At 54.6% G+C, this 12,375-nt stretch overlaps 1 protein-coding gene and 1 long non-coding RNA gene across 5 annotated transcripts in view; one reads left to right on the top strand and one right to left on the bottom strand.

The window, feature by feature from the left end:
• RHBDL3 (rhomboid like 3) overlaps window positions 1–6,307 on the bottom strand; it is a 45,471-nt gene extending 39,164 nt beyond the window's left edge. For 2 of the 4 annotated variants that reach the window (XM_060080909.1, XM_060080912.1), the window contains exons 1-2: window positions 6,162–6,307; window positions 4,629–4,652 (exon numbers count right to left, since the gene is read on the bottom strand). In XM_060080909.1, coding sequence (XP_059936892.1) covers window positions 4,629–4,652; window positions 6,162–6,272 — 135 coding nt within the window. In that variant the 5' untranslated portion in view covers window positions 6,273–6,307. The remainder of the gene's footprint in view (window positions 1–4,628; window positions 4,653–6,161) is intronic. The other 2 variants (XM_060080910.1, XM_060080911.1) reach the window with 1 other exon arrangement.
• Window positions 6,308–6,737: 430 nt separating this feature from the next.
• Window positions 6,738–11,448, top strand: LOC132479060 (uncharacterized). Its single transcript, XR_009530448.1, has 3 exons — window positions 6,738–6,829; window positions 7,586–7,682; window positions 10,811–11,448. It is a non-coding gene; the product is annotated as an uncharacterized LOC132479060 (long non-coding RNA).
• Window positions 11,449–12,375: the final 927 nt, after the last annotated feature.

Here is a 12,375-nt window from a genome sequence, read left to right as displayed (position 1 = left end):
CCTCTTTCCAGCTCCCAGAACCCTCTTAAGCCAGGCTGCAGGGTTGTAAATGAGGTAGGCTTCAGGGTCAGGCTAAGGGAAGACCCTCAGGCTGGAGGCAAGGGGGCTGGACAGGGGAGACACTTGGGGAAAGCAAGGAGAAAAATCCTCCGGGCGCAGAAGTGGCTCTCTCTCCAGGAGCCGGGATTGGGAAGGAGCTGGTTTAGAGGCAGCGGCCTTCCCTATAGGGGCCTGGATCTCAGAAGCAGCCCTGTGCTTCTTCCAGCAAATTCTGGTTCCTGGTCAAAAGACAGTTGTCAAACGTCCACTGGGGATTAAGACTCTGCGCTTGCACTGCAGGAGGCAAAGGTTCGATCCCTGGTGGGGGAACTAAGGTCCCACATGCCACTCGGCATGGCCAAAAAAAAAGTCCACTGGGTATCAGACATCATCACTAAGAGAGTTTCCACTTCCATTTAACTCCCACAGTCATCCCTGGAGTTAAAGATGATCCCCCCCATTTTAGAGATGAAGAAATTGAGGCTCGGAGAGCTAATGTCACTGACCCCAATCACAAAGTCAGTAAGGCTTGAACCCAGGACTCTCTGACCCCACTTTCAGGGTTCTCCCCAGCAGCCCACACAAGCAGCTCCGTGTTGTGTTCGTAGCATGTTTATAATTTTGGAGGGATAGTCAAGACTTGTCTGCTTCTCTTTTGGGAGATAAGCAAAGTTAGGGTCCCTTCTTGGAGTCTGGAAAATGCATGCTCCTAGTGGGAAGGAAAAAAGGGAGACAGGATCAAGTTCCTTTCAATTCTCCCTTTTCCCTCTTGCTTGTTTGAGCTTGTAAAGCAATTGTGCTCTGTTGACTGCTCCAAACCCTTTTGCTCATTAAACATTTGGAGATCTTGAAGGCATTTGTAAGGGTGAACCTGGAAATGGTTTTCCAACCCTGGAAGGCTTTTATGGGTTAACGGGCTCCAGTCCCATATCTGCCATGGACCTGCTATTTGACCTTCGGTCCTTGAGGGCACCTCCCTGGAGTTCAGGAAGGGACTGGGAGTGAAACTATCAGAGCATAACCTGAAAAAGAGGATCTTGTAGGAAACCTGTGGGAGCGATAACTAAAGGGTACATTACCTGGGCACAATTGTAAGTATCAGGGGAATAGATCAGAAATCAAAAATAAACCTCACCACATATAAAAATTTACCAAATGATACAATTTCTCAATATATAAAGGAAGGCTTTCTTGGGACTTCCCTGGCGGTCCAGTGGTTAAGACGCTGTGCCCTCACTGCAGGGGGCATGCATTCAATCCCTGGTCGGGGGAACTAAGATCCTGCATGCCTCGTGGAGCAGCCAAAAAGAAAAAAAAAATTTAACTAAGTAAATAAGTAAGTAAATAAATAAATGAAGCCTTTCTTAATAAGTGATGCTGGTGTAACTGGATAGGAATAGGATCTGGATGGAGTAAAGAGTTAGACAATTTTTTTTTTTAAATCAGAGAAAAAACAGTAGGAAACAGAAGCACATATTTATGCGATCTGAAGAGGGAAGGAAAGTGTCTCAGCTCCAAAGCAACATAAGGAATCATGAAAGAAAGGCCCAACAGATTCAACTGTAGAAAAATAAGACATTTTTACCATGATATTACACTATAATGACGGGTTAATATTTATGGTAACTTTAAAATCTAGTATTTAGGAAAACCACCCAAGGATATGAAAAGACAATTTCCTTAAGGAGAAGTTCAAACAGGGAACAAACACCTGGAACATCTGGGGGTCAACGTGATGATCTTCAGGGTTCCTGTCTGTTGCAATTTCTGGGACCTGTGAGGAAACACTGGGGAGGGGGTGAGGTTGGGTGGCGTGTTACACCCCTGCTTGAGCAGACCAGACAAATGTCCAGGATGCCGGGGGGTGGGCGGCGGCCAGGTAAACTTCCAAGGGACTAGGGTCACCTGTTTTCTGCACCTCCAACTCCCCAAAAGGCATTCTGGCCATTGAGTTGAGGGGTGACCACAGAGGACCAAAAGGCCAAGGTCATGGCTTCGAGCCCTTGGATCCAATTAGGGTCATGTTGGGTCAAAGCTACTCTACATGCTGAAGAACCAGACAACACAGAGGCACTGGTCTAATTCCATTCCTAACACCTGGAAAAAGGTCCCAGCTGATCCTGGTTTGAAACCAGGTGGCCGCTGGCATCCCCTTGACCCAGGATGGGAAGGAGGACTGCCTGGGGCCAGCCTCCCAATCCAGTGACCTCAGGAAGGTGAATTCCAGGGCCACATTAGTTTACAGGGATTCTGACGGATGTCATGTGAATCCTACCCCATTCAGCAGAGTTTGACCCATCAGGGTTATTTCTGTAAGAAAATGTGGGAAGGCTGCCTGCAACCACCAGCCAAATATTCTTTCCTGAGTGCACCAAGTTCACCATCACCAAATCCTTCCTTTAAGTAGGCCCAGAGGAAGCGTCAGAGAGGATAAGACCCTTCAGCTTTCCAAATAACCCGGCATCCTTCTGAAGTTGTACATCCATTTATGAAGCTTCACACTGGCTTTGCATTCAGCCCTATCAGGGGAACGGTCCAGGGGGGCTGCACAAAGGAGGGGGAACAGACGCAGAGGGACTGGATATCTGCCAGAGGTCAGGCCCCCGCTCAGGAGCAGCTCTTCTCAAACACAAAGCGCCCACAGGAAGGAAAACAACAGAAACAGGCGGCTAAAGCCGCGTGAGGGCTGGGGAGTGGGCCTAAGGCAGAACTTATGAGAGAAAAAACTGTCCAGAGTAAGTTTTGGGAGTTTCTTTCTGAGAATTAATTTTGTCTGTCCAGAATGGTTTCTGAGTGGGCCTTCCCAGAAGCAGGTGGATGCTCTTTGTGACACCCAGGATCTCCCTACAGTGGGAGAAATGGGATTTCATAGACCACGTGCTGATATTAGGTGCTATACATTCTCTCTGCTCCCTCAAGCTCCAGATTCTTTCCCCTCAAAGTTTTCCTCCATTCGCCCAAATAGTTCGTCTTACAATGTAAACACACGCAGGGATTGGCAAAGGAAATTAGTCAAAATGAGAAAGACACAGACAGAGGGGAAAAAAAGAATGATACACTTTGTTCTAGGTTTCGATTCTAAATCTGGCAGGAGGTGTGAAGGGCTGGCAGCTTGCTGGTCGTGGCATCTGTAGCAGCAGGCAGCTCCCTCCTGCCTCAGGGCGTCAGGCCAGAAGCTGCTGTACTCTTAAGAGCCGGAGGGAGAGATGGTGTACCCCAGAGGGACAGGAGCAGCAGGATGCTCCCCAAGCCACAGCCAGACCTTGTGTTAAGGTGGATGACAGCCCCCAATCCCCACCCCAGGCCCACCATGCCTTTCAAGCGGAATTCCGTGTTGTCAGTCCCACTTGGCCATCTGCATTGAGCTGACTCCTCAAACTGAACTGGTCGGAAACCAAAGTTGTCAATTTTACAAACCCCCCTGCCCCCAGCCTGACTTTTCCTTCTCCTCCTAGGGGCAGGACCTCCAAGTTATCCATGGGGTTCACCTCAGCTATTTGGGTCTAGCAAGATCTTCCAATTCTCTCGTCACCAGGTCCCTCCTCCTTTCCACTCCCACTGTCATCTTCCAAGTCAAGGTGCTTGTCTCCATTCATGGCAGCAGGCTCCGGGCCAGCTCCTCTCATCCCTGCAACCCATCTCACCTCTATCCCACTCTCACACAGGATCTTCCCAAAGCACTGCCTGGATCTGGTAACAAACTTGTCAAAAAAGCTTTCAAAGGCGTCCCCTGCCTCCAACAGGTCTGGTCCGTGCTACTTTTTCAGCTTTATCTACCTCTCCAACCCAACGCGTTCCCTCTGGCCCAACCAGACTGGTCTCACACACTTCACGGTATAGTCATTTTCACCCCAGGACCACAATGCTCACTATTCCCCACACCGGGACAGCTCTTGCCACCTCTCCTTCTGCATCGTGAAACGGGGAGGGAGAAGGAAACACATAACAACAGCACGCAACAGGAGTACCAAGCAAAGAAGAGAACCATTTCCCTGCTGAAGGTCAAATGTCCGTCTCCCGGTTCCAAAGCCAATGCGTGGCACTTCCAACTCCATCCACCACGCCTAGGCTCTAAGCATTGCGAACAATCACATACAAGTTTCCAGCTATGACTCCCCCATCCCTGCAGCAAAATTAGAGTCAGCTTTCAGAAGTGCTCATATCGAGTCGCCCTTCAAGGATGGCAGAGATTTGACTCCAGTGGCTCTCTGACGGTGGAGGGCGAAGAGGAAAGGGGACGTTAACCTAAGCCCTTCCCCCTCCTCTCCATCCCCAAAGGTGATCCCCTGGCATACAGAGAACGTCCCAGGCTTTCAATACATATTGTCCAGTGTCTCCCTGGTATAAAGCCGGTCCCGGTGAAGTGGCGTTGGGAGGAGGAGGGAGGGAGGGAGGGAGGGATCTCTCAGGGGAGCCCGCCCCCCCGAAACCTGGAGAGCAGGACCGTTCATTTCCAGAGCTGCGTTAAGCCACGCCCCCACGTCACCGTCTCAGGAGTGCAGAGCTGGGGAAGCCCACGCAAGCAGGGAGACTGCGGGGAGGGCTGGAAGGAAGCGGGGTGGGGGGAGAGGATTTAACTGCTCACATACCTGATCAAACAGGACTTTCCAGTGCTGGTAGAGAGGGAGGCCATGCAGGAGAGGAGGAAGAAGAGAGAAAGAAAGAAACACACTTATCACCAAGGCCTCTGTAGCCTCCCAGCTGCTGCCCAGACTCAGGGACCCGCGCGGACAAGAGATCAGGAAAACCTGGGAGAAGCTTCCCAAACGAGTCTACACATAGCAAAGGTGGGAGAACTCAGGTTGGGGAGAGACAGCGTCCCTCATTCTGGGACAGGCAGGAGGAGGGATCAGCAGAACAAGGGTGATCCTCAACAATTCCTAAATCAAGTCGTCCAATTCCGTCCAAGGGCCTCTAATAACTTCTGCTGGCTAAAGCTTAGGTCCGTGGGAATGCACGCCCAGGTGCAATTCCTGCAATTCCATCAGATCTGCTGCAAGGTCTCCACCTGCTGGGGGCCAATGACCCCTGTGAGGAAAATTCGCCCCTGCATAAGCATGAACATTTTGCCTGTAGTTTGGGAGGAGGGGGTTTCTGCCTGCACTGAAACCCACCCCCGGCCTCTTTCCAGACTGAGTCTAAGTGATGAGCACATGAGAGTCTCCAAGCGTGTTGGGGCCAGAAGCAAGTGAGGGGTTTAAGCACAAGAGTTACAGGGGATACAACCCAATTTAGACTTTCCGGCTGAGGTCTGGTAGGTTGAGGGCCTGGCTTCACTTCCCTGTCCCCACCCTGAGAGGGAACGGACAGGACGTCTGCCCAATTTTTCACGTCTGTTAGCAGGTTAGCCTCGGGAGGGAGAAGCTTAAGAAACTCCAGTTCCCAGGACTCCCCAGTGCCGGCTCTGCCCACAGCTCCCAGGACCGGAGGGAGGGAGACACAGGCAGCAGATGGCAGGGAAGCCCTCTAGGGCAGCCCCTCCCTATCCTCGCCCAGGGGACCGTCGCTGGCACCGACGCGGTCTGGGGCTCCTAAGCCCCACTCTGGGAGCAAAAGCGCTCCCAGCACTCCTTCTCTCCCTCCTCCGGCCGGGCTCAGGGACAGGGGCCAGCTTGAATTTCAATCATTGTCGCGACAGGGCAGGTGCCGGGCGAGAGCTAATCCGGGAGCGGTGAAGGGGGTCACCAGACCGGTCTGCGCCGCCGGGTTCCGGGGACTCTGCGGCGCCCGCTCCTTCCCCGGACTCGGAGAGCCCGCAGGTCGCGAGTGGGAGGGGAGGGGAGCCAAGCCACTGCTGTGACGCGGCCGCCTCTGCGGGAAAACGCCGTGTCCCAGGCACTGCACCAGCCGCGAGGAGGGGTCTCCGGCGGCCGACGGGTCCCCAGCACGGCGGTGGGCGCTGCGTTCCGAAGGGAAGCCCGGGGAGCCCAAGCGGGGGGTGGCGCGCGCGTTTCGGGGAGCCCGGTCCCTCCGCCCTCTCTCGCCCGTGGGGACCCGGCCAATCCGGGGCTCTCCCGCGTCACCCTGAAACCTCCCAGTTGCCCCGCGGGGGGCGAGCCGGGGGCAGCTCTCCCCCTGGAGGCCCCCAGAAAGTTTGCCCGGGCGGGGGAGAGGGCACTCACGTCCTCCGGCGCCGCCGGCGGCCGCTCCTCGGCCTCGGGTTCCAGCTCCTCGATGCGCTCCGCCTCGGCGCAGGCGGCCACTGCGGGGCCCGGGCTGGGGTGCTCGCCCATGCCGAGGCGGCGTCCGGCGCCGGGCGCGGCTGCGGGGCTCGTCCCGGGGCGCCAGGCTAACTTTGCGCCGCGGCGGCCGCGCCGCTCGGAGCTCTCAGTGCGCGCCGCGCCGCCTCCGCGCCCGCCCCCATGGTCCCAGCCCCCGCGCCGCCGTCTTGCGACCACGGGACGCCCGGCCCTCCGCCGCAAACTTCTCGGCTCCCGCGGCCCCGCCGGCCTCCGCCTCCGCCCCGGCCCCAACGCCCGGCTCCGAGGCGAGGGCGCCCTTGGGCCGGCCCCGGCCTCCCGGCTCCCCGCGCTGCCTTCCCGCTCCCCGCTCCGCACCCGAGTCTCCTCCTCCCCGCGGACTCTTCGGGGGCGGTGCGCAGGCGGGGGCGGGGCTGCTCCCGGGACCGCCGCCCCTTACCACCCCACCCCGGGCGCCACCACCCGGGCCAAATCGGTCAGAGCGCCGCGGCCCAGGGAGGAGGAGGGCTGCGGCGGGCTTGGCGGGGAAGTGGCTGCACGGTCCCGGGCGGGGATGACCCCATCCCCACCTGCCTCCACCCCGGGTTCAGGTCTGTCTCTCAGGACTGGGTCGGGGGTGGGGGTGCAGCGTCTACTTGCCGGGACCCACCGGGTTAAAGATGACTTGGAGGCAGCAGACGCGTGACGGTGGCAGGGGCGAGGTTTTCACTAAGTTGGCAATGTCGGAGTTAACCGGGAGTGAGTTGGGGGCCGGAGGCTGGGAAGACAGGATGCCCTGACCACCCTTCCATCTCTCTTCACTTCGGTCTCAGATCCTGGGAGGTCCAGGCAGGCTCAGTAGTTTAGGGATGAGAGAAGTCAGGGGAGTCCCGGACCCCAGACCCTAAATCTTTCCCTCCCCACACCCCAGAGCTATGTGACAGTGCCCTGGCTTCACTGGACCAGGTTGACAAAGGTAAGACCAGGGAAGTGCCCCAACTGGGAGAGGGGAGGTAAAGCAACTACAGCAAGTAGGAATCAAGTTAGACCAGAGGAAAGGGGGTTCTAAAGAAAACAATTGGTGCCGTTTCCTTGCAGGAAAGACCTCCCAGGAGAGACTGTCTCCCTTAAGCAGAGGCCGTGCCTGGAAATGGTGCCAGTGGCCGGCTGGGACAGGGGCCCGGCTCTCCCAGGGGGCTCAGGGATTCACTTCTGGTGATGTCCCACAGTCAGTCCCCAGCCCACACCTCCTTCCACCCCTCTTACCACCACCCACTCCCCCACCAGCCTTTGCTCCTGTCCCTCTCAGAAACTGACGCTCTTCTCCAGTCGTGAAAGTTGCAATTAATGCTCTCATCTTCCCAAAGCAAACACATAACCCCAGGATCCAACCTGTGACCATCTCACCTGACAATGCCTGCTCCCCCTAAACACAGAGAAGGAAATTAACTCCGTTCTAATTAGGTGAGTTTGCTACAGACACCAATTTTCATCTCGGTTTCAGAAAGTGTGATCATTCCAACTATTTTTGTTTCTCACCACCCTCCCCCCAGCCCTACTCTACTAAGTCAAGATCCTGCCAAGATTTCCTTGTAAATAAAACTGCATAGGGTGTGATTTTGAAAACAGCCTTCAGGGGACAGAAGAGAGGCCGACACACTTCTTCGTGGAAAGCCCAGAAGGACAAGGGGTGGCTGGGGGCCCTGAGGTCAGTGTCACTGCTGGGTGACACCACCCGGGTGCTGGATGTGTTACACTTAGATCTTTGGGGCTGGAGAAGTGGGCCAGGAAGTGGGCGGTTCCAGGGGAGGAGAAGAGCTCAGAGAGGGCTTGGTCTCTGTGAGATGCCCAGCAGCCCTGGGCAGTGTTCTGACCCCAGCTGCCCTTTGGATTCTGCCTGTTCTCCAGCCCAGGAACAGCTCTTATCAACCTATCCAACTCTTTCATCTTCTCCAGTGGAAAGGACCTCAGCAGGCTCAGTTCAGTTCCCTGAACACTTCTTTTTCTTTTTTTTTTTTTTTTTTTGGCTGTACGCGGGCCTCTCACTGTTGTGGCTTCTCCCGCTGCGGAGCACAGGCTCCGGACGCGCAGGCTCAGCGGCCATGGCTCACGGGCCCAGCCGCTCCGCGGCATGTGGGATCTTCCCGGACCGGGGCACAAACCCATGTCCCCTGTATCGGCAGGCGGACTCTCAACCACTGCACCACCAGGGAAGCCCCTCCCTGAACACTTCTTGAGCTCCTACTAAGTGCCAGTGACAGAACTTTGGGAAGGGAGAGGTGGATAGCATCCAGACAGTGACCTTCAGAAACTGTTTAATTGGGGGTGACAGCCAGGGAAGTCCAGGGGGTACAGAAACCCAAAGGAGGGGGGGTTCCTGTGGGTCCAAGAGGGCTTCCCAAAGGATATGCCCCAGAACCAGGCAAAGTGGGACATTCCAGGCAGAGGGAACAGCATGGGCAGAGGCTGGGCTTGGGAAGCAGTATGGTTTGGGAGGGGAACTACAAGCAATTTGGCAAGGCTGGAAATGAGAGCAAGGTGCTCAATGTAAAGAACCCAGCCTGGAGTGGAGTGTCTGAAGGGCTGTGAGTTTCCTGAGAAAGAGGCTTGGACTTTACCCTGAGGGCAATGGGGATCCATCGAAGGATTGTGAGCAGGAAAGTAATATTTAAAAAGATCCCTCCAGGGACTTCCCTGGAGGTCCAGTGGTTGGGACTCTAAGCTTTCACTGCCGAGAGACTGGGTTAGAACCCTGGTCAGGGAACTGAAAAAAAAAAAAAAAAAAAAAAAAAGATCCCCTACAGAAGGCTGGCCTGAGCATAGGGAGATGAGAATGGGAGGTGCCATCCAAGAGTCTTGAGGGCAGCAGCGAGACTCTGGGAAGTATCCAGAAGGGTATCTTGTTCTTCCTTCTGTCCTAGAACATTTCACCCCACCTTGGCAGACTGTTCCCAAAAGTCTCCTAGGGAAGAATTCCTGACCTCTAGCCAGAATCCTCCCTTCGGGAGATGGGTTCCCTCTCCCTGGCCCCTGCTGGAAGGAGCATGGCCATCTGGACTTGGAGACGAGCTGTGACATCCAGCATCCCCTATGGACCTGAGGCCACACTCACCTTTCGCCCTCAGTGTTGCCTCAGCCTCACCAGCCAGCTCATTGGACCCCTCAGCCCCAGGGGAATGTGCAACTGGGAATAACCCCCTCTCCAGCAGGTAGTGGGATGTGGAGCCTGGGTCCTGAGGCCCAGAACCTCTGAGGGGTGGGAGTGGCCAGGCTCTCTGATAGCTTTTGTCCCCCTCTGAGACAACCTGAGGATCAGCACATTCTGAGCCCTGCTGGGGACAGAGGAGAGAAGGGGCACGGTGACCACTCACTTTCACTGAACGGTGCACGGCCAGGCGCTCAGAGATGTTCACGGGCTCTGCCCTAGGGAACCCCGGGTCTACCTGGAGATGACAGCAAGCAAGGGCTGATTGGCATTTACACCCTGCTCTTCATTTTGTAAGAGCTCTACACTCACGACCTCTCTTGAAGTTCCTATCCAGACACTAAGTCAATGCAGAACAGGATAAGAGCTTGGGAGCGAGCGGTTCAAACCCTGAAGGATCAAACTAAGCTCAGAGGGGCAGGGGCGTGCTATTGAGATGAACCTTGAAAGGGGGGGCAGCTTTGTGTGGAAGGGTTTCTCTGTGGAAGGAGCCACTGCAGTAAAGGCACAGAGACAGGAAAGCCACGGACTGTCCTGGGAACAACTCAGGACAAAGTGGGGATGGCCAGGTGGGTGAGAAACTGTCACAAAAAGTCTTTGAGTACCAGTCTGAGGAGGCTGGACCTTGCTTAATGGGCGATGGAGAAGCAGTGGTGGCTTCTAACTGGAGCAGCATTTTAGGAAGATTAAGTTGGCAGTAGCCCAAGAGAGCAATTCAACTAACACATTGCGAGTGTCCATTCTTTGCCAGACCCTGGCAGAGGTGCTGAGAATACAAAGGGAATAAGACCCAGGCCCTGGCCTCCTGGGAGAAAATTAGATAATCCTCTAGTAACAGCCCAGTGGGATAAGTGAGGAAGAGCTGTCTGGGGGCTGAGTGTCTAAGATGCACCCACCAAGACAGGGAAGGGGATTTCTTTAAGGACCTGATGTTCTGACCTGGGGTGGGGGAGAGGCTGGAACAATGGGGCTGCCATGGGGAACCAGGAAAGCCAGGAGGAACCACTGGGAGAGGGAAGGCGGGCGGTGAGGGGAGTCGGGAGTTTGTTTGTGGACACCGTGAGCTAATGAGAAGCCAGGGAAGAAACATTAAGGGCTGTAATTACTGCTCAAAGCAAATGGCAGCGCCGAGAAGGCGGGTAAACGGGGGTGACTTTCTCTCCAGAACCTCTCGGCTTCAACAACAGTTTCCCACCCAACAGCCCACGCCCTTCAAGGTCCTTTCTCTCCCCAAAGCAAACCTAAACTGACCCTCACAGTCCCCCCTGCCCGCGTGGAGCTCCATCTTCTGAGAAACCTGCAAACAGCCCTGAGCTGCCCGAGATGAAGACATGAGTTATTTTTGACTGAGATCCAAGCCCCGGCCCTGAATTCTTTTGTCTTCCAGGAATCCCCCAGTCATGTTTGAAGTCTGCAAGTCCGAACAGCGGGCGCAGCTCGGGGAGGAGACCGCCACTTGGAATCCAACCACCCTCCATCCCCAGCTCCAGCATTCTTCCGTTATTGCCCGCTGTCGAGGAGATCAAACGGAACATGACTGCTAAACGGACTTTTTTTTTCCCCTCTCCTTTCGTCTCTTCCTCTCTCACGCCAGGGCCAATTTTCCAAGGAACTTAAATCATTACTGAAAGACGTCTAGGTCCACAGACACCAAGCCCTTTCAGAGACAGGCGTGGGCACCCAAAAGTGAAGCTCAGAAAAGCAGAGGAAACATTCCTGGTTCCAAGATTCAGCCAGCCCCACATTCAGGGAGACTCTCAGCTACTTTGCTGGGTCTCCCCTTCCTTCTTGCCATCTGCTTGGGGCTAGGCTGTCCCCAGGGTCCCATTTCTGGATTCTCTTTGGGCCTCCAACAGTCTGTGTGACCTTTGGTTATGCCACAGGCAGGCCCTGTGTCCTTAGCAAACAGCACGTTCATGTGCAATCGTGTGCCTCTCTGATGAATGCTCTCTCCTCCAGAAGCCTTTCCTCAACCCTCCAAGCCCAAATGGACCACTGCTTCCTCTGGATCACTTTTTTCTTTTGACCTTGCATTAAATTATCTAAGTTTTGTCTTCCTTGTATGAAAATATATATTCCTTGAAGGAGAGATTATGGCTTATTCAATTTCGCACCCATCACAATACACAACATTGCACACCGTAGGAGCTGAACAAATGTCTGTTTAATGAAAAACAGAGCATGTCTCTTGATCTGACATGGAGTCTAAATACATAGTTATTACTCTCAGCCTTCAACAAGAAACAAGTTTTCTGTTATAGAGAAAAGATTTTTCTGCATAATAAAAATACAATTGTATCCCTGCTGGCTTTATTTCAAAGCACTTACACATTTGTCATTCATTCCATCCTCAAAAAGCTGGCCTTTTAGAGGTAGCAGAACAGGTACAAATGGGGACAGTAAGATCCCCAGGCCCAGAGGAGGTTCGATTCTCCGTTTCTCACCAAATTTCTTATTTTAAGAGTGAAAGGCCAAAGCCCCGACCACTGACCGCAGTGACCTTCTACCAAGGCAAGCGGGTGGGGTTAAGTCAGGGCACCCGGGGGGGCTTGTCCAGCTGCAGGCTAGTAGGAGTCAGAACAGTGGGGGGTGCCTCTGGCTGTGGAGCAAAGCCATTGGATTGTTTTTCTGCTTTGTTTCTGTTAAGCTACATGTGCAGTGCCCCCAGGAGGGGGACTGCTTTGCTGTCACTCCCCACTGCACAGAGCCAGACATGAGTCTGTGCAGAGTGAAAGGGACAGAGAGAGTCTGGAGGCAATTTGTCACAAAGCCCGTGGTGAACCTCCTGCTTGAGGGGCCACTTCACGAGGACAAGGACTTGATTCTGTCTGCTTACAGCAGAATCTCTGACTCCTAGGACGACTCCTGGCACCTAGAAGACTCACAGCAAGTATGTGCTCAGTGAATGGACCTGTCCTAGTCATACTTCTCCAGGCCTGGGGAAGGCCTCCC

The sequence above is a fragment of the Mesoplodon densirostris genome, chromosome 18, assembly GCF_025265405.1.
Source record: "Mesoplodon densirostris isolate mMesDen1 chromosome 18, mMesDen1 primary haplotype, whole genome shotgun sequence".
Taxonomy (NCBI): Eukaryota; Metazoa; Chordata; class Mammalia; order Artiodactyla; family Ziphiidae; genus Mesoplodon; species Mesoplodon densirostris.
Note: the sequence above shows the minus strand (reverse complement) of the source record. Positions and strands in the feature narration are given on the sequence as shown.